The 22545-nt window shown below is 43.5% G+C and overlaps 1 protein-coding gene across 3 annotated transcripts in view; it reads right to left on the bottom strand.

Moving 5' to 3' along the window:
• PTPRA (protein tyrosine phosphatase receptor type A) overlaps nt 1-22545 on the bottom strand; it is a 991956-nt gene that overhangs the window by 183528 nt on the left and 785883 nt on the right. For all 3 annotated transcript variants that reach the window (XM_085642677.1, XM_085642678.1, XM_085642679.1), the window contains one exon: nt 11956-12049. In XM_085642677.1, coding sequence (XP_085498803.1) covers nt 11956-12049 — 94 coding nt within the window. The remainder of the gene's footprint in view (nt 1-11955; nt 12050-22545) is intronic.

The raw sequence follows: 22545 nt of genomic DNA, 5'->3' as shown, positions 1-22545 counted from the left end.
CAGGAGCCAGATCGCTAGATTCAGTGTTTGAGGATCTGGGTGTCTGATTTCTCCATGGTTCTGGGTTAACAGATCTGGGGAGAGGCGTAGCTTTTGATGTGGAACTAAAGATAGTTCCAGAAGTGTGGTGAACCACGGTTGACGTGCCCAAGTGGGAGCCACTAGAATTAGTGTTAGTGACTGTTGTTTCAGTTTGCGTACCACAAATGGAACTAGTGGGAGAGGCGGAAAGGCGTACGCAAATCTGCCTGACCAGTTCATCCATAGGGCATTGCCCTTCGACTGTGGGTGTGGAAACCTGGCGGCGAAGGTTGGGCATTTTGTGTTTTCGGGAGTGGCGAACAGGTCTATGTCTGGTTGTCCCCACTTTTGGAAGAAGGGGAGTAGAACCTTGGGGTGTAGTTCCCATTCGTGGATCTGTTGTGTGTGGCGACTTAGGAGGTCGGCCACTTGATTGTGGATCCCTGGGAGATGTTCTGCTAACAGGTAGATGTTTTGGGGAATTGCCCATCTCCAGATTTGCTGTGCCAGTTGGGACAGTTGGAGAGAGTGTGTCCCTCCCTGTTTCTGTATATAATACATTGTCGTCATGTTGTCTGTGCGTATGAGGACAGTTTTGTTCTTCAGGTGAATTTGAAAGGATTTTAGTGCTAGGAACACTGCTAAGAGTTCCAGGTGGTTGATGTGGAGCAGTTTTTGTTGACTGGTCCATCTGCCCTGAGTGGTATGGTGAAGGAGGTGGGCTCCCCACCCCGTGAGAGATGCGTCTGTAGTTAGCACAACTTGTGGAAGAGGCTCTAAGAACGGTCTCCCTTTGGACAGGTTGATGGTGTTCCACCATTTCAGTGAGCGAAGTGAGCGACTGTCCACCAACACCAGATCGGTAAGTTGTCCGTGAGCTTGATTCCACTGTTGTGCTAAGCATTCCTGTAAGGGACGCATTTGAAGTCGTGCGTGTGGGACTATGGAGATGCATGACGCCATCATGCCTAGGAGCTGCATGAACACTCTTGCTGGAAGAGATGGATGAGTTTGAAATTGAGAGATGAGATTTTGTATACTGGCTATCCTGGCAGTGCTGGGATAGGCAATGGCTTTGGATGTATCTATGGTTGCTCCTAGATACTGATGTAAGTGGGAAGGTTGTAGGTGGGATTTGGGGTAGTTGATAGTGAATCCCAAATCGTGGAGAGTTTGAATCGTGCGATGAGTGTGGAGAACGCATTTTTGGTATGTATTGGCTTTTATGAGCCAATCGTCCAGATAGGGGAAGACATGGATCTGTTGTCTTCTGAGATGCGCTGCCACGACTGCTAGGCACTTGGTGAACACTCTGGGTGCCGTGGTTACTCCGAATGGGAGAACTGTAAATTGATAGTGTTGCCCATCTACCACAAATCGTAGATATTTTCTGTGAGCGGGATGCATAGGGATGTGAAAGTATGCGTCCTTGAGGTCCAATGTGGCGAGGAAGTCTCCCTGTTGTAAAAGTGGGAGGACTTGTTGGAGAGTGGTCATGTGAAAATGATCCGAATGTATATACTGGTTTAGCAGTCTGAGATCCAGTATGGGCCTTAGTGTTTTGTCCTTTTTGGGAATGAGGAAGTATAGAGAATATACCCCTTTTCCCTGCTGTTGAAGGGGGACTGGTTCTATCGCATGTTTTTGTAACAGGGATTGAACTTCTTGTTTGAGGAGAGAGAGATGATGCGAGGACATTGGACGTTGTTTGGGTGGTATGTTTGGGGGGGATTGTATGAGTTCGAGGCAGTAGCCTGACTGGATAATTTGTCTTACCCACCTGTCTGTGGTGATGGAAGTCCAGACAGGTAGGAATTGTTGGAGTCGCCCCCCGACCGGAGTGGAATGGTCTGGGGGGAGTGGTGGCAAGTCACTGTTTGGTGGCTGGTGAGGTGCGGGTGTTGTTGTTGTTGCCCCGCCCTCGACCTTTGTTATTGTTTCCCCTATAACCTCCCCGGAAATAACCTCTGTTAGGGGATGTTTGTCCAGAATTTTTAAAGGTGGACGTGGTCTCAGTTGATGTGTTTTTGGAGCCTCCTCTATAAAAGGAGCGACGAAAGGAACCCCGGTTTTGAGGAGACTGCAGTGCTCCCATAGACTTGGCAGTTTCATTATCCTTTTTCATTTTTTCTAATGCAGTATCCACTGCAGGGCCAAATAGCTGCTCTTGGTTGAAAGGTTGAGCTAGAATTGCGGTTTGAACCTCCGGTTTAAAACCGGAAATACGGAGCCAGGCATGTCGTCTGAGTAAGACGCTAGTATTGACCGCTCTAGAAGCAGTGTCTGCTGCATCTAAGGCGCATTTAATGGAGGCATTAGATATTAATTTGCCTTCTTGGATGAGGTTAGAGGCCTGGGACTTAAAGGGTTCAGGCAGATGTTGCATAAGGTCCTCAAGTTGGTCATAATGCGCTCTATCATACCTGGCTAACAGGGCCTGGGTATTCGCAATACGCCAATGGTTAGCCGCCTGCGCGGCGACCCGTTTGCCTGAGGCTTCTAAAAGCTTAGACTCTTTGTCTGGGGGAGGCGTTTCTCCAGTTGTCTGTGAGTTAGCGCGCTTCCTGGCATTTGATACGACTAAGGAGTCTAAAGGGAGCTGGGCCTTAATGTATGCAGGGTCTTGCGGGGCTGGTCGGTACTTTTTTTCGATGCGTGGGTTGAGAACCCTAGCTCGAACAGGGTCCTTAAAGACTTCAGTAGCATGCTTTATAACCCCTTTGATCATGGGCAGTATGTGCACAGTCTTTTGTGACTGCTCAAAGGTATCAAGGAGAAAGTCCTCTTCAAGGGCGTCTGTGTGCATTGTGACGCCGTGGAATGTTGCTGCCCTATTTATAAGTTGGCCGAACCCTAGGTGGTCATCAGGAGGGGAGGGCTTGGAGGGGTAGGTAGTGGGGTCAGGCATGTCAGGTATAGGATAAGACCAGTCATCCATGGGTGCTGGGTCTGGGAACGTAAAAGGGTCGTTTGGATCAACAGGATCATTAAATAAATCAGGGTCCGCCCCTCCCCCTAAGTCATCATTATCATCCTGTGGAGGAGGTGAATGATAGGGAGATGGTAAAGGTAAAGGAGAATCAGGAGGAGGAGGGGGGGACGGGTTAGGAGGTAAAACAGGAGAGGAAGGACGAAGTGGTGAAGTAGCACAGTCCTTTTTCCGTATGGGAGCTGGGGGAGGTGTAGTGTCCAGCTTCCGCTTTTTATATGGGATGGCAGTCACATGTCCCGTGTTAGGGTTGATGTAGATCCGCTTTTGAGAAGGATCTGGTCGAAAAAGTTCATCTGGCTCCGAAGGTGGTGTCTGCGATGTCCGCTTCGGGTCTTTATGAGCTTTTTTCGGCGGGGACGCAGTTTTCGGCGCCGATGATTTTTTCGGGTCCGATGGATTTTTCGGAGCCGACTGAGTTTTCGGTGCCGACTGAGTTTTCGGTGCCGATTGAGTTTTCGGTGCCGACTTGAGTTTTCGGTGCCGACTTGAGTTTTCGGTGCCGACTTGAGTTTTCGGTGCCGACTTGAGGTTTCGGTGCCGACTGAGGTTTCGGTGCCGACTGAGGTTTCGGTGCCGACTGAGGTTTCGGTGCCGACTGAGGTTTCGGTGCCGACTGAGGTTTCGGTGCCGACTGAGGTTTCGGTGCCGACTGAGGTTTCGGTGCCGACTGAGGTTTCGGTGCCGACTGAGGTTTCGGTGCCGACTGAGGTTTCGGTGCCGACTGAGGTTTCGGTGCCGACTGAGGTTTCGGTGCCGACTGAGGTTTCGGTGCCGACTGAGGTTTCGGTGCCGATGGACTTTCAGGCATCGATGTTGAAGAACGTCTCGGTGCCGGTGGAGACTTCGGTGCCGAGGAACGTTTCTGTGCCGAAGGAGATTTCGGTCTTGGAGCCTGTTTCGGTGCCGACAGTGGGATTTTGGGTGCCGAGGGTGTTAAAGGCACAATCAGGTGAGGTTTGCTCGAGCCCGAGCCACCCACAGGCTTAGATGTCTTCGGAGCCGGGCCCGAGGGCGGGGCTTCTGAAGAGGATTTCCGGTCGCGACTGGGCCCAGCTGGCGGAGTCTTGACCAATGCTTTTTTGGATGGGGCAGGGGCAGGGGGGGTGGTACTCACACGCTGCCCTGGAGTGATGAGGTCATCGGAATCGTCGGCCTCGGACACGATCTCGAGATCTTCGGTGTCGTCTTCGGGAACATCTTGAGCAAAGATGTCCTCCGGTTCTGGAGCTGGTTTGGCCATAATATGGCGTCGAGCTCTTCGGTCCCGGAGGGTCTTCTTCGAACGGAAAGCGGAACAAGCTGGACAGGTGGACTCGTTGTGTTCCGGCGACAGGCAGAGGTTACAAACCTCGTGGTGGTCACTGTGGGGGAACTTCGCTCCACACTGGGGGCATTTTTTGAAGGGTGTCCTGTCCATCAGCCGCTTGCGGAACCGGTCCGAGTTGAGTTCGACGTCGATGGAATGAAGATTAAGTATTTAAAATGATTGCTAGAAGTTTTCTGCTGGAGCGGAAAAAAGTTCATCCGAACCCAATGGCGGAAAAAAACAATCTGCCGATGGAGTGGATGCCCATGCGCACTGTTGTCCAGGGGAGGAGTCACCAACCTCGTGACCAAAGGCTTCTTCCGAAGACAACAACAACCTGCAATCATCCGAGCCCAACACCAGATGGCGATCTTATCCTCAGTGTGTGATCTGCAGCTCATATGCCTCGAACAGCAGCTTCTCGTTAGGTGACGGCTCCAAGCTAAGGCGGCCATCCCCCAAGCCAACCGGAGGAAGGAATAGCCAAGGCCGAAAGGAAGGAAGAGGGACTGAAGAGTGGGGGGACTTGGAGCTCCTCCGGTGAAGACCGCGGTCGTGGAGACGGCGAGGAGCAGCCTTTAGACGACGTCGGGGAAAAAGCCATAACATGGTGGCCCGTCTCCGGCGAGGATGACACCAGCAACCGCCGAACCTCTGGATAAGAGCAGGCATCCGAAGAAGAGTCCACGACCCGACGCCAGCCCGGCTCCGAAGAGTCCGCAACCTGAGGCAGGACACTGTCGCTGACCGGCACCGAAGGAGACGCCAGGGCAACCTCTGAGAGCACACGGCGCAGGAGACCGGAGCTGGACCGGAGTGGCGAAGGGACGGCACCGACCTGACCTCCAACGAAGCAGCCGCCTGCGCGGAGGGATGAGAAGGGCCCAGGGAGGGACAAGGAGACCCCCGCCAGCCGTGACTCGTGACAGGGCGAGATGGGCCCTCCGCCGACCCCTGTGGCGCCGCCAGGGCCAGTAGCTGCCAGCGCCGTAGCGGTGTCACCTCGGCCAAGGTCGCCGCCTGTCCCGAGGACCGAGAGGGGCTCGGGGGTGCGACCCAATCCACGGCAACCTCCTGCGACACCACAGAGACTCTCGGAGTTTGTGGCGAAGCAGAGGCGCCGTGGTCCGAAGGAGGAACCCCCGAAGGGCCGCACCCCAACAGCACCACATCCTCCGAGTATGGATCCGAACCAGTCGGCGCCGGAGCCGCTGGCGACGCTGTGGAGGGCCCCGCACACTGCAACGGATCCGCCGACGTCCCGGGAGGGGAAGGAGGAGAAGAAGCCAGCGAGGCCTGCAAGGCCACCGTATACGTCTCCATCTGGGCTTTGGTCGCCCCCACGACGGGTCGCACCCCGGAGACAGCCCACACCCCCGACAGGCCAAACTGCGACACTTACCAAGAGGCGAGCGGCGCACTTGCGACCTGGGAGAAGATCGAAGTCGGCGAGGGAAGCCGCGGGTCCGAGAACCCTCCTCCAGGGCCGGCCGAGATGACGACGCCGACCTGGACACCCGAGCCGACAGAAGTTTCATCCGGCGCTCACGCCTGGACTTCAGCTTCATCTTCTGGCACGCCTCACAATCAGTGGACTCGTGGTGCTCCCCCAAACACCACATACAGATGGGGTGAGGATCCGTCGCCGACATGAGGCGGCCGGACGACAAACAAGTTTTAAAGCTCGAAGGCATTCGCACACTGTTCCCACACACGCAGCAATAGCAGAGGGGAAAGGCCTAAACAGGCCCAGAGCACAAACCGGATCCGCGTTGCACACGGAAAAAGAAAAAACTGACGTAGGCGCGCCGGGGTGAGACTTATGTGACCTCGCGGACGTCACATGTGCGGATGACGCCTGAGCGGAGCCGCGTGATGATGTCCCCACGGCACGCAGGGATGCTGGGAAAAAGGTTTTCCGGATCCAGTCTCACGCCTGGGGATAATTCTACGTGACGGAATCTGCGGCTAGTAGTCTCTATCAGATCTTGAACACAAGCAATCCAGGCCTGTTTCGCCTTAGTAATGAGCTCATCAGTCGGGTACTGCTTGGTTCCAGTGGCACGGGACTCTTGTCTGGGCATACATGTCCCACTGGATTAAATTCTTGAATTAATCCCACCCACTGGATATTACTCTAGGTGCTTACCAATCCATGGTTATTTTGCACACTGTGCCACCTCAGTTTGGACCTAGCTATAAGCATATCAGTCTTCGCCCTGCTCCAATCTGAACAGTTCAGCCTGAACTGCCAAGCCCAGACGTGGTTCCCGTGTTCACTGTGCGACTGAAATCAAGCTATACCTGGCTGATGAGCCCATGAGGCCATGCAAGCTGAAGTAAGAAGAAATAGTAACTGCAACAGCCAGAGGCGTCCGGGGAGGAGGGTGGGCACATGTGGATCTACAGCACTACATGCCATGAACAGATATTTACAGGTTAAGTATAATTTTCTGTTTGAGGCACTTGTGGCTGTAGATGCACATGCTGTGCATAGATTGTAAAGCAGTCCTTCTCTAAGCAATGGCTAGCATGTGGCTGTTGCAGAGACAGAGTACGAAGTACAGCCGGATCAACATTTGCTTATTGGCGGGCTAATACATCTACACATTAGAGCTCTGTAAAAGTGTGTTGTGTAGACCAAGTAGCTGCTTTACAAATTTCCGCTATTGGAATGTTCCCAAGGAAAGTCATAGTGGCCCCTTTCTTACTGGCACAGTGGGCCCTGGGAGGAGGAGGCAAAACTCTTACCTGCTGCCTAACAGGTTTGCATGCATTTAACTATCCATCTTACTATACCTGATTTAGATAGGGCCTTCCCTTTATGTGGTTCAGAAAAGCAACAGTTGTTTGGTTTTTGTTCAATCCACATAGTAGATTAATGCTTTTTGATATGAAGGGCCCTTTCTGCAAAGAAGTCAGGCTATGGAGTGACCACCTTGGAAATAAATTGAGAGGTTTGGTGCGAAGGATCACCCTACATCTATGAACCTGAAAGAAAGGTGCCTGAACATGCATTACCAATGAAACTGTGATCCGAACTATAACTTCCCAGCTGTGACTGCCACTTGGTCATTGATATATACATAGATTTGAATATATATCACACAGTGTAGTTATATTTAGGTCTGAATATCCATAGGAACACCATTTTTTGTTTTGCTAATGGGGGGAGAGTGGCACAAGAAAATGGGAGATGCAAAAAAATTGATTTACCATGCTAACTCCCATATTAAACTTCTATCACAGATACAGAAAAAAAGGCTCATCGGAATGACATCAAATTTGGCAGAAAGCTATGCCCATCACTCAAAAAGTGTGCTTTTCATTGTGAGTGATTCGACGGTAACACGCCTGATTGGTTAGAGCTAATATATCTAAATAGCTGAACATGTTTAGTCGCTAAGCTATTTTTAAGAAAAAGCTTAAGACCTGGTTTTTCTCTCAGAAACTGCCATCTGCTTTACAGACCATATAGTGCCGGGACACTTGAGTAGCAGGACTCTCTATAAATAATTTCACTATCACTAGTTGACTATGATAAATGACATGCAAAACATAGTTCAATTCCCACTTATCCTCATAATTTTTGCAGCAGGTCGTGTGTGTCTTACAGCAAAAAACAAACCAAAAAAACACAAAAAGAAGAAAAATCGCACAGGGCCCCTCACTTATTAAATTCAAAAGAGCCCATGTCTCAAACTCGGACAATGGCCAATGTAGAGAGCAGTCCCATTCTCCTTGATTGCTCCAAATCAGTTTTAGGGGCAGCTCCCTACCCCCTCCTCCCAATGGGATGGTGACTAGTAAGACAAAAGAAGGGGCCTGTGCAGGTTTAATCTGACATCTTCTTGTGACAGGGGGGGTCCCATTGAAGTAAATTAAGTTCCTGGGCACTGCCCAACTGATCTTCCTGCCAGAGAAATAAAGCACCTCCCCACATCTGTCCATTATCTCTTCTCTGGGAACAATTTTCACACCTCATCAGGGTCATTTACCAGCTGGGTGACAGTTGGAGGATAATGCAAATTAGCCGCGAGGAGCTTGTGGCAGCAAAAAGGTAACTTTCTAGAAGTCTCTTTTCGTTGTTATTTATTAAATATTGACTTCACCACTGAGTTGGGCTTTTAATAAAGAGCAGAATTTAAATTAGGTTTCTAGCTGATCCATAGCCTGCAATAGCAGAATTACGATTTAATATTGGTTCCCAGTGTTTCTTTATGGGCCCGCCAGGCTTCCTACAGTGAAAATAGGCGTAACTCACTGTAGGAACATGTTAAATAAAATTTGTACAAGTCCTACTTTTAAACACCAAGCCGCCTGCCTTGAGGGCTCCAAAGCCTAAATAGGTATGAATTATAATTTAAAAGGAAGGTTTTCTCCTGTCAAAAGGGCTTATTTTGACAGGTCAGTTTGCAGTTTTAAAATTACTGCAGCCAGGCTATAGTGGTCAGCCTGGAGTCATTTTTCTCTTAACACACTAGTGGATGGCACAGTAGTGAAGCAATCCATAGGTGACACTTACCGTTCCATGTTGTGGGTGTGTACTTTAGGCACCATATACTTTGGCTTGATAGGGAATCTAAATACGCCAATTATAGTTTTAGCCAATTTGACATGCTTTAGTATGTACTGTGGCCTGGTCAAAACACTGGAGCAATAGGCCCACAGAAAATGGGGAGAACCACACTAAAGAGGTACTGTCTTACAATACGCACTATGTATATGTACAAATCATATCAGATCTTATTTTTCCCTGTATTTATATCTGATGTCCTGCAGTTGGAGTAAAAATCCCAGGGACATCCTTCTTATATTTCTTTTTATCCAGCACACTAAATAATCCCTTATGAGTGGTTCAGTGAAATCACCAAAAAGGTTGTGCCCTAGAACAGGCAAAACGCACTAAATACATTAAATGGTGCAGAAGTGAATTACTTTGTGATAAAACTTGAAACACTGGAAAACTCTTGCTCTGTGGTATATATTATATTTATGGGTCAACTGTTAGCAATCTATACGGATCACAAGTCTTTAACACATGCCTTTATCTGCACAGGTATCACCTTTGCCAATTCCAGACTACATACATGGATGTTAGAATTTACTGAATGCAACGCTGAAGTAAGGTATCTACCATGATGAGGAAACTTGGAAGAATGTCTGTTTAAGTTTTTCTTAGGCAAGGACAACCTGGAGGAAGAGGCTTTGTTTTTTCAGTGGTCCCCAGTGGCAGCATTCAGGAAGGAGTGATTAAAGACGAGAGTGAGGATTGCGATACTCAGACAATGTTGGGTTAAATGGTAGATTGGTCAGTTATTTATAGATGCAAAAGGATAAAACACTGGCAAACTGCCTTTCATTGTCTCCAGTCTAAAAAGGTTAGTGGAGAGCGTGAACCAAATATTTTAGGAATGCTTCCAAATTATTGTGTGAAGAATTTAGAATGGACTGCAGCACTGCAAGGAATACATTATCACCTGTTGAATCCTAAAGAAGAGGAAGAATCAAGAACTAAAGAAGCTTCAAGTGGTTTGGTATCACTGTAGGGTGGAATTTGACATTTGGTTCATAAGGTATGTAGAAGAGATGAACACACAAAAATATGAGTCAGATGTTTGAGGTGGGAGCAATGGTAGGTAATGGTGACATGTTCATGGTTAAAGGGAGTAAAAATCTGTTGAGCAGATTTTCTACAATATCTCAAGAACCAATACCTTTATCTGATGAACTGTCTACTTCCTTTATACTGTAGAATAGATGGCATGAACATTTTGGTTTATCCTTCCATTTCAGGATTAGCTTAGACATGGTATTCAGGGAACTGTAATGGCCTTAGACTTAAAGTTAACCAACGGATCAGGAAACACAGCGAGCAGATCATTCGCACGAAATGGGAATTTCTACACCTTTCTAAGGGCCTACTGAGAAAGGTAGAGTGATCTCCTCCAGGCATGGCTATTTACTTACACTCCCAACTCAAGCCGGTGCAAGCTGAATCGATATGACACGATAAAGAAATAGCAACATTTAAATGCACATCTCATAATGAGAAGACTAAAACTACTCTTCAAGTTGTTAGGGTAAGTCTGGAAGATAATCAGTGAGCTTCAATCACTGACAATATTCTGCCTCACATTAACAGAATATTGTCGACATTCTTCCAGCAGAGATGCGTAAGCATTATGGTAAGCCACCTTGCTCATCCAGGTAACATTTGTATGGCTCTTCAAGTCCTTGCATTGAAGTGTTAGACGTTAACCTCCTCACTCAGTTTGCACCATAAAGGATTGAACTCTGGAGACCTTTTTCTGCTATTTTCTTGTCAGCCATTGAGAGGAGTTTGGAGAATATAACTACTAATGCTTAGGACCCGGAATAGAAGAAAAAAAAAAAACTTGAAGATCAAATAATTTCAGTCTTTACTTTGGGCAGTCCTACATAAATTCAGATTTTCAAACTAGTATGTGTTTATCAAAACTGCACTAAACAGAATGTATCTAGATATATATGAAGGAACCAATCTATTTTCAGTATATTGTCTCTGTATGCATTCTATTGTTTTGGGAGAAGGAAAAAGATCTGTATAACTTATAGATATCTTATGCGACCTACGAGAAATGAAGGAGCTAATGATTTTTATTGAGATGACATCTCTTACAAAGCATTTAAAATTAGATTAAAATGTTATGTACACAACGGAGAAAGCAATATTTGCAGAATTACATAGTATCGTTATTTAAAGTCCTGACATGATCGGTCTTGTACATAGCCATAAGTGCTGAAAGGAGAGAATTAAAAACATGCTTTCAACTAAGAATATTTCAAACATGGATGAACACTACAAATGGTAATTAGGACTACTACACTAGGCAGATAACACAAACAATGCTGCAAATAAGCTAATCTTTTTCCTTCTATCTGTAAATAGGGAGGTCGCTTTTGTAATTCACAGTAATAAAAACAATACTGCAAAACATTTAACTAGCACAATGTAAGTAGGCTTGAAATATTTTTACTAACTTTTTTCCATATATTTTAATAATATATTGAAGTAGAATTGTCTTACACAATAAGCAACACAGATTTATTTAAAATTGACCAATAAAGGCAGCACCACAACACGTAAAGTGTTACGACTGCTCCGGATTGCAATATTTCCTAGTTTTCACTTGTCAATATATGTGATATTTGGAGCAGTGATATCTGATAACAGTATGTCCCAACATTAACAAGGTTTATAGTCTCACATTAGTTCAGTTACTGTAAATAGAAAGGAAGTGTTTGATAAGTAATTAGCTGGTCATCCGTCCACAATAGTGCATTCTATGTGGAACAGGAAACCACTGAAAATACTATGCAATACTGATCCAAATACTCAAGATTCTTTTTTAATTTACTCAAGCTTATTATTAAGTGAATCGGAGTCTCCCTCTAGAAAGACTTGTCTCTGTGTCAGCCATTTCAATTCTTACTACATTTCCACCAAACACACAAGGTACGTTTTCGAATATAAAGCTACTCTTGGACAAACTTGGACGACCTAGTCTTAAACATGTAGAGTTTTCCATCAACACTTTGTAGTCACATCCAGGCAGTTTTGAAGAAGAGAAAGCAAATGTCTACAAGGACTTACATGGAATTATTTGAAGAACTCTATTTTTCTTCATGTTGGCTGGTAAATTGCCCGTCCTCATCTTATCATTTTGAATTTTGATCGAAGTTAGTTTCTGAGGAGTAAAGATAAAGCACATCACAAATCTAATATTGCAACAATAGGTACTGCACAGGTTCAAATTCATAAAAACAGCTCAGATCTGAATAAATGTATTCTGTAGTACTTTGCAGTCCCTCATTATGTAGCATTCACCCTAACTGGATGGTGAACCAGTCCTGATCACTACAATGATTTTTTTTTCTGTAGCCTCCAAATGTGTTCAGCTTCTTGGGGGAAGGCCTGAGGGGTGGAATTGTGCAGTGTAATCTACTGAGGTCAGGCAACTGTTAATGTAGGGTGGCGATAGAATTTTATGGGAGAGTTGCTGTAGGACCGCAACCACGAAGATACAAGTATAGCGTTTGTGCTTTCAATGAACAATGCTGGCAATCAAAGCAAGGGGAGTCTATATTTTGTTTTTGAAGCAGTAAAAGAAACATTGTGTCACCATGCTAAACACAGAAACAAGCCCTGTGATTATAGCGATGGTTTTATAAACAGTAGACTTGGGGCCTGAATATGAGAAAGCCCTATCGCATGCAATAATTTTAACACCTTATAAAAATACAACACCAAGGGTTGAAATTTATCAGATGCGATAATTACTGCATACTCTGAGTTATAAGAGAATACCATGCAGATTTTGGCACTCACCGCACCACAACCCGCATGTCCTGCGAATCCCTGGCTTCCTTCCTTAGTTAAATTCTAGCAGATTGAACCTGCAGAAATTTAATGATGGGTGAAATCTTTATCACACATGCTAATTATCAGATGTGATAAACATCAGGTTTCTCTGCAAACACCATCAGGTTTCTCTGCAAACACGCAACTTAAAGGGCCGGCTGCTTGTGACAGATTCAGAAGGCCAAACTGAGCAGACAATATTTGCAGGTTAGCAGATTTTCTCAGGATAGACCTGCAGATAGCGCATAGAGCGTGAGAGTGAGTGAGATTTACAGAGAAACACTGAGATCATGGAAACAGTAAAGTATAGCAAATATGAATAGCATATTAAACATGCACCATCACTTTCTAAGGTTGTGTGACAGTATTTCCAAACCTATAACTTCAGTTAACATCAATTCAAATGTTTTCCCCCTTCAGATTACCTTAATTTCAGCCTAATACGGGTACGTACCATAATTTGGGATAACACTACTGCTATAAAAAAAATCTGGAGAATTATTTTTAAGTCTTTATTTGTAAATATTTGGTTGCAGCACCCAAAGCCTAGACGCCTCTTAATCCTACCACTTGTGCCCCAAGGTAACTATAACTCGCACTACCCCCATGCACAGTCTTGCCATCAATGATGTAATTTCAAATGTTGCAGCTATATGATCAATGATGTTATAAAACATGTCATGAGTGATTTAATATGTAGGGTAATTAGCTGTGCATGGCGAGGACACGAGTTATAGTTTCTAGAGATAACTAAAACTGGTGAATAATAGTGTTCTTTTGGGTTTAAGACAATAAGCGGTCACTGGCATTTTCACCTAAAGATAACGTCACTTTAACCTCTGCCTACATCAGTGAACTTCCAGTTTTTTTTTCTTCATAAAGTAATATTTTATTACAACAAATAACGCCACCCCCACCACACACGGCCAAAGGGTAACCCTCTATGTACGGTGTAGGGTTGGCCACAGGGCCTGCCCTGTGAGCAGTCAACCCTTTGCAAGGGCTACTGGCTTTATGAAGGGGTGAACATATGAATATATATAAAGCAGATCTATCATCTTTCACCAAAAATGACCAATATTATTCATCAAATGTATATTTTAGTAATTCATGCATTTCCCGGTCCAAAACCAACAAGGAGGCAATGTGGGCCACCCTCCTCACGACGATATAGACCTCGGGGCCCCAACCACCCAGGGCACGATAAAGTACAGTGTCCCAGGGAGCCCAGGGACATCTATTTGCTCCCACAAGGTGGGAGCGGAAGCAAAATGCTGCTCTCGCGCAGGCGGGAGCAAAGGAAAGGTGCTGGTTCCCACCAGAATTCAGTATGGTGCTGTGGGGGTCCTGGGGCTCCCAGTGTCCCCCAACATATTAGTTTGTGGGTGCTCCGGGTGGGCACTGGGCACCCAATACAGGCCCCAGGGGTGCGAAGGAGCTCAAGGGGGAAAAATGCCCCCTGGGACAATCAGAATGCTCCAAGTTTTAAAATTGGCTTCGAAGGACTCTTACAAGAGTCCCTTGATCCCAACCGTCCAGATACACAACAATTTTTGAGACTTATTATCTCAAAAACTGCTAAGAGGATTTACACCAAATCACAGAAAGCAAGCTTTCTGGACAAAGATCTAACTTCCAGATACATTTAGTGGGAGTTCTTTCAGCAGTTTTGGTATTCCTCTCCAAAGAATGTCCATGGAAAATGCATGGGGATTGGGTGTTTTGGGACCTCCCTTGACAGATCACCCCAAAACGTTCTAGGAAATAGCTGAACTTTTTGGAATGTTTTGTTAAGATTCGTCAAATGGGTCTTGCCTAAAAGAGACCTATTGGCTTTTTTTAATTATCTTTTTTTAACCGTATTGCACAGCAGCACGACAGAAGCGCAACAGGGCTGAAAATAAAGAAAAGGATATTGGTATGATGCAGTCAACACTTTCTATGCCATAACATCATATTTTTTTTTTTTTACTGTCAGCCAAGTTGCAGAGCAGACACTGCGATGCAACATGGTTAAAAAAATATGTCAAAGTCAATAGATCTTGCATAGGCAAGACCTATTGGCTTTGCCAATGCGTACACAGAATAGGGTCTCCAGCACTCTGACAAAAAATACCAGTCTTAGCTCATTAAAATACCACCATGATGGGATGAGGTAGGGGACACTTCTTCACAGGGGAGAACCTTTATTTTGTTTAATATAGCATTGTCTAGATGTACTCATAAACAAGGAAAAACTGGGATATAGACACAGGAATGCTTACTCACATGCATCAAAGTCTGGAAACCCAATGCCACCCATATTTTACTGCTGATAAGTTTACATATTAATAACAACCTGCAAAGGGAACGAATGAGTTAATGGTTCCTCCCATTAGAGGAGAAACAGCCTTTGGTGGGCATATGGAATGCCGGCACTGAGGCACAGGAGTGAGGAATTAAAATAAAGAAGCAAGAACTGTAGCCAAAAACAATCTGTATTACAAGTTGCTAACACAGCTTAGTGGGCTGATCTCCCAAAGCACAGATTTCCCTAACCAAAAGGCCAGATGTTTCATCCAGACAAGCCCACCCCAACCCGTAATCCTTCCAAGGTCGAGTAACAAGACGTAATACTGTAGTATGAGGAGGCAAGCTGCACCATGTGAATAATGACTATTATTATAAACAATGTGTCACAAAGACGAATACAACAGAATAACCCGGGAGTGCATTTGACGCTTTAGCTTTCGTGTCAAGGTGTACACATTCATAACATGTGCGCTAAAAACACAGTCAGAAAATAAGATATTAAAAAAAATTGTGTCTCAGATCATTTGGGACTGGCCGTAGCAGAAGTCAGTGCTCCTTGAGTTGACCCTATAGCGTGGGGCGTTTAGTGAACGTGTATGATGGAGTGCAGTGTCTCAAAGCAGTGATGCTGTCCAAAGTCATTGCTTTGTGCTAAAATTAAACAACTGCAATGAGACAGCATGGGTGGCTGAATCGTAAAAGTGACTGTTAGGTATCCTTGCACATGAATGAGAGGGAGTAGCAGGCAGCAGGGGTAGGAGAAGGGAAGGAATAGTACCTCAATGACGTCAGGAGCAGCGGAAGTGCACTGATTAAGTGAAATCAATCTGTGCTACACCGCAAGCATAAGAAGTGACGTTTCAGCTGGACTGTTCAATTAGGGATGCTGCAAGGAAGGGCGACGCTAATGCGCACAAATAAGCAATGGGTGGACTCCAAGCCCTTTTAGGAAACAATAGTGTCTTGCAAGCTCAACAGTAAAAGTGCTCTTCCTATGGAAAAGCAGACCTAACCATTACTACTCAGTGGCAACAGCCACTGGGATATATATATGCTCCCTTGGGTTTACCGTTTACGAGCACCACATGCAGTGGCTCACAGCCAAAACACGACACCTATTCGGGTAAGATCTTCAGCTGTTGTATTTATCCATATTAATTATTTGGGCATTTTATCTGTATTTATCCACATTTATTTTTCCCACAAGTAAAAGACTACGCTGCAGCTAGTATTTTTCCACATTTATTTAAATTGACAATGCACACATGCACTTGTTTGATATTGGTCAACACAATCTATTCATCTGAAAACTTTGCCATTTGCAGAATGTCCCAAATATGCCTAAAAGTGCTATCAAAAGCCGTTTCTCAGAGCCTTGCAGTTTGTCATCCGCAGAGTGCCACATCCTCTCCCACACTGAACACCATACTGCCCCACTAAGAGAAACTCACACTGCCTTCAGCTACAACCCAATTGTGCCCCACTATAAGCACCTGGAAGCAACTCAATTCAAATTATGCACTAGACAAGAGTAATATGCTGCCTGAAAAAGCATTTCTGTCTGTGCCCAGCACTGCTTTTGTAAACTGCATGTTATCGTTTTTGAATTAGGAAAAATATTGGCATTATCCATACCCTAACTGGCACAGATTGCACAGAGGGTGGCTTGCACTTTACTGTTTCCTTATAATTCCATGGTTAATAATGATTTAGTTTTTGCCATTGTCAGCTTGAGATCCTGACAGCAATTCTGGCCAGACACACAGGGGCAAGGGATGCACTAAGAGAATAAAGAAACACCATTTTAACAGTACAGGTTGGACTGAACCCTGTTCACAGTAGAGTATAAAAAAACAAAATTCCAAAAAAAGGAACAGGGAGAAACACATTAGGTAATTTTCGTTTGTTTACTTGACATGAAAATGCACCTAGTTAGACTGGTATCTCAGAGATTGAGAGGTTCTTTCAGGACCCAAGCAAGCCTCCATATTAACAGGAATTCAAAGTATTAGGTACATATGGACTAGGGGCTCTAATCAAATTTAGCAGTAAGTCTGATCTCAGCACAAGCACTTGCTGTTTGGCTGCATTGACACCCTCGGAGGTGATTAAGAGTTACTAGTGATCACTGCTGTTTCCATCCAATTATTTTAGGCGAATAACGTTTTAGCATTTAGAATTAAATTAAATGTAATAAACTATACTAGTTGGCTCTTGCCTAAAATATGAATGTTTTGTTTTAAGTGCAAAGCACTTGAAGCCTTTATTGTAATGCTATCTACCAGGTTGAGATTCCACAGTCTTTGAGGAGAAGCTGGGATATAGGAGGCAGGGTCGAAAAACAATCCAAAGATGCTGAATATTTAATCATAATTTAGCAGGGACAAAAAAAGCAGGTGTGAAAGAGAAGGTTACATATCAAGGGTGCATATCGTGAGCCGTGTTTGCCTGTATAGGCATAATGATCAGTTTGTGCACCCAAAATGTCAACATTGCATTCGCTCAGCTGTGCTTACTATATTTTACTATCAGTTCCCTACCTCTAAGTCCAGAAGATCAGGAAACCGCCCATCAACATTGGAAATGTGCAGAATTAAGGCCGTTTTGTTTCTATTTGTTGAGAGAACATCCATCAGGCATGCAACGCCCATAGGGCTCAACAGGCTTCAGCACCCCACGCCCCCCCCCCGCAGTCGTGGGTGTCAGCCCGGGCTGAGACAGCTTCCCGGGCGCACACACACAGACCGTTTTTGAGCTGCTAGCCGCACAAGAGTACTTCACAGGTCTTTAAAAGACCATTCTCTTGCTAACGAGGCTCTGTTGTTTTTTTCACCCCTTCTTAGAGCCCCTTCCTTTCCACCCTGCCTATTGCTGGAAAATTAGCCCACACCCTGAAATTTTTTCCAGCCCCCCCCAACCCCTCCCCAAATTTTGCCTCTGGTTGCGCCTCTATAATCAAGTAATGTGGATCTGCTCACTAACAACAACAGGCATGAAGAGAAACATACTTAGTACAACAAGCTATACAGTCGTTCCTCCATTCAAAGAAATATTGCGCTGTGATACGTGCTTTCATAACGCTTTCCATTTCTGAGCTCTAAACTTCTTATTCCAATGTCCTCATTGATTGGTTACCATAATGTGTTCCACCCCCCACTCACAGGAATATAGCGCTGTGATACATGTCTTGACCATGCGTTTCCATTTCTCAGCTCTAAACCCTTAATGGAACTTTGCCACTGTGTGTTTCATCCACCATTCATTTGAATATCGCGCTGTGAATAAGTGATTAATGCATTCACCTTGCCTTCCATTTCTGACCTCTAAATAAATTCTCTAACTTGCCACAGTGTCTTTCATCCCCCATTCACTGTTATATAGAGCTTTCATACGTGCATTCGCCATGCTTTTCATTTCTGAGCTCTAAGAAAATACAGTAACATGCCACAGTGCGTTCCATCCCCCGTACACTGGAATATAGCGCTGTGATACATGCATTCACCGTGTTCTTCATTTTTGAGCTTTAAGCAGTTTTATGCAAATACTGTAACTTCCCAAAATGCGTTTCATACATGCTGGTTAGTGACTCTGGTATACACAGATTGTATTACACGTGTATATTTTCTGTCCGTCAGACCCTGTTTTAATTGACACACAAGGAGTATGTTGAATTTATAGAAGAATTAGCCCCCCACCCCCAAAATTTGTCTTTAGTTGCGCCTCTGACATCAATCAACTAGAAGCTGGGCTTCACTCTACTAAATGACTCATTACTTTGAATGTCTTTCTCACCCCATAAATACTGAGAACACCAGAGGCAATACTTACTCTGTGAAACAATTACCATACCATCCTGTTTTGCAACTCTCTGCTGGAGCACAGTAGCGCAGCAAAATGTGCTAGTATTTTCCCGTTTTTAAATAGAAATACAGACAAAAGGAAAACTTGTTTTCCGCCTGTATTTATATGTAAAAATCAGTTTAAACGGAAAACCGGGATCTATATATATATATATATATATATATATATATATATATATATATATATATATAAATAACATACATATATACATATATATATATATATATACATACATATACATATACACATATACATATATACATATACATACACATACATACATACATACATACATAAGGATATTACTGGAAATGAATCCATAGATTTATTGTTTTCTGCCACTATAAGGCGTGATACGTATGGTCTTGCTCCTACAATCAATCAACCGAATAGAGTTGTATGACAGAGAGCACTTAGATTTATTAATTAAATTAATATTTCTTTTACAGATTTTCTGTGAGAATGACGGTGGCTACTTTAGTCTTATGACACTATTCACATTATTACACAGACGTAATATCAATTGCTCATTGCCACTATTAGGCATAATAATTTTGTCTCTATTCGTGTCATCTAATGCTCTCGTAAAGTTGTATTCAAAAAGTCGGTACCATGAATCTGAAGGACTAAACCCGTAAGTGTTACATCACGACTAGAGGCTTCATAACATTAGCGCCAATTTTATGAATTTCAACCATGACATGTTACTAAAATGACTTGAAAATATTGTTATATCAAGGACGATGTGTGTAATATTTATGGAATCTGAAATTGCACAAAGCAGGAAACCTTTAGGAAGCAATTTACAAACAATTCGTAGAGATCAACAAAACAAGGTGACTTTTTTAGAGACCAGCCCGGCCGCCAACAATGCTCCTTCAGGTTCAACAACAACGGGAGAACCCCAAAAACAAGGAGGGGAAAAAGAAAAAACAAAAGAAACAGAGACAGAAAGAGCACTCCGATCGACCAAAAAGAAGACAACCTTGTCATAAATATCTCAGGAATTCAATTAACAGAGGCTCAAACCAAACTGCTAAACAAAGGTTTCACTTACGTACCTCACTACAGATCAAACGCCCAAGAAACAGAAATTGCAATCTTTAAATTCTTACGCAATCTGCGATTAAAGAATTTCTTTTCAAATTTTCAATCGATTGATAAGCCTGAAAGCGAGATGAAAGAATTTAAAGTCAAGAGTACATTTTGTGCACCTACGTCACATAAGACCATTGATGCGTTTGAAAGAGTAATCACCACTGAAATGAAAAAAATAAACTACTCGAGTGGAAACAAAAGTAACTTCTCCAAAAAAGATTGGAACACCCTGAGATCTTTAAAAGAGATGACAAACATCACAATACAGAAAGCAGACAAAGGTGGAGCTATAGTAGTGATGAACACTGATTTTTACATGGAAAGTGTACGTACACATCTACAAGATATTAACACGTATCGACAAATTGAACAGGATCCCACTGACATCTTCGCAGAAACATTAAAATCAATTTTGGAAAAAGCACTAGAGTTGAAGTGGATAACTGAAAAGACTTCATTTCTTAAACATCAAATATCCACGGAGACCTCAATTTTACATGCTCCCGAAAATTCATAAACATGCCACCATACCACCTTTTAGACCCATTGTGTCAGCCTGTGGATCAATCTCAGAACCACTAGGTCAATACTTAGATTGGTTCATACAACCATTGGTTCAAAATTGGAGCACCTATATTAAAGACACCACTGCTTTCCTAAACCTTCTAAATGAAATAACAATCCCAAAAGATGAGCAAATATGGTTATGTTCTATTGATGTGACATCACTTTATACCTCTATCCCCCATCATGAGGGTCTGGAAGCAATGGAATGGAGATTACTGGAAAATGACATCGTAGGAACAGATAAAATCTTTTTGATGGAATTATTACATTTTGCGTTATTCCACAGCTATCTAGAATGGGAGAATGGTTTTTATGAGCAATGTAGCGGAACTTCCATGGGTTTTGCGGGGGCACCGTCCTACGCCAATACCTTCATGGCAAAATTTGAACATGACCATATACTGAATAATTCACAATGGAAGGATGGCATTATGATATTCAAACGTTACATAGATGACATCTTTGTAATCTGGAAGGGTACCAAAGATCAACTCATTGAAAACATTCACACACTAAACCAGGTACATGACAGAATCAAGTTCACTTATCAAATTGACTCCAATGAATTGGCATTTTTGGATGTGAAGATAACAATTAGAGATGGCAAAATAACAACCAATGTTCACACAAAGGAAACTGACAGGAACAGTAGTTTACATTTCAACAGCTTTCATCACTACTCATTGAAGACACACCTACCACTATCCCAATTCATTCGATTTAAAAGAATAACATCAGATTCGAATGACTTATCCTCCACCATCGACAATCAGATCATGAAATACTTAAAACGAGGATATCCTGAAAGTATATTACAATACACCAAAAACAAAGTTCAATCCATGGACAGAGAATTGCTACTTCATCAAAAAGAAAGATTGGAGAAAAAACTTACAGTATGTGTACTTAAATATTCAGCTCAATCAAAACAGATCACCACCATCATGAGAAAACACTGGTCACTCATCACTGAAGAACCTGACTTACAACCCTTAGTAGCCAATCAAATCACTTTTGCATACAAGAGATCAAAAAATTTAAAAGAATTAATCAAGAAACAATCAAATCAAGATGCTAAGATGATTCACAAAGGCATGAAAAGATGTGAGAACTGTACACATTGCAATAATGTGATAACTGGCCAACAATTCAGACATCCGATGACTGGACAAATGATTCCACTCTTACATTCAAGCACGTGTGACACAAAAGGAGTGATTTATGGAATAAAATGCCCCTGTGGTAAATTATACGTGGGGCAGACGGAACGAAAAATAAAAATCAGGATCACAGAACATAAAAGCAACATAAGAAACAAAAACCGCAAGTCCACATTGGCTATGCATTGGATAGAGGCAGGACACAACATTGCGCAATTACAATTCACCATATTAGAAGTGATCAAACCAAACTCATTGATGGACACTCACAAACAGAGATTAAGAGCAGAATATTTTTGGATCAGAAAAATGGCGAGCATGCAACCGGAAGGAATTAATGACAGAATTGAACTATCTTGTTTTTTGTAAAACCTGTGAGGATATATTGTTTGCCATCCTGCACAGAGAACACCTTTGAAGATGTTCGACATAACTGGAATTCACTATAGACATCAGTAGTTCGAATTTATTATTATCTGTTGAAGAATGTTTAATTCTAAGTTTTACAATAATGGTTCGTTTTTCACAACAATTATTCATTTATTCTTTATGTATAATCACCATTACTAAAGATATAATTTGTTTTTGACTTCGTAAAAGAGCGACCAATGAGCGCGCTTCTACCGAGTTACAACAACATTTGTGTAATTGACAAGTGAATCTTGATAGGCTGAAATTAGGCGGGAGTTTCACCTTCACGAATAAGAGAATTTGATAGGTTCTGGTAACCACTACATATGATTGGCTGCAGGCACGATGTGTCATCATGCTTTCAACCAATTAAGTCACGTATAAATATCACACACTAGGGCTGTTTTGTAAACGGAACTCGCATTGAAGGAGA

Source organism: Triturus cristatus, chromosome 2_2, assembly GCF_964204655.1.
Source record: "Triturus cristatus chromosome 2_2, aTriCri1.1, whole genome shotgun sequence".
Taxonomy (NCBI): Eukaryota; Metazoa; Chordata; class Amphibia; order Caudata; family Salamandridae; genus Triturus; species Triturus cristatus.
The sequence above is the reverse complement of the archived record's forward strand: the minus strand, read 5'-3'. Positions and strand labels throughout refer to the sequence as shown.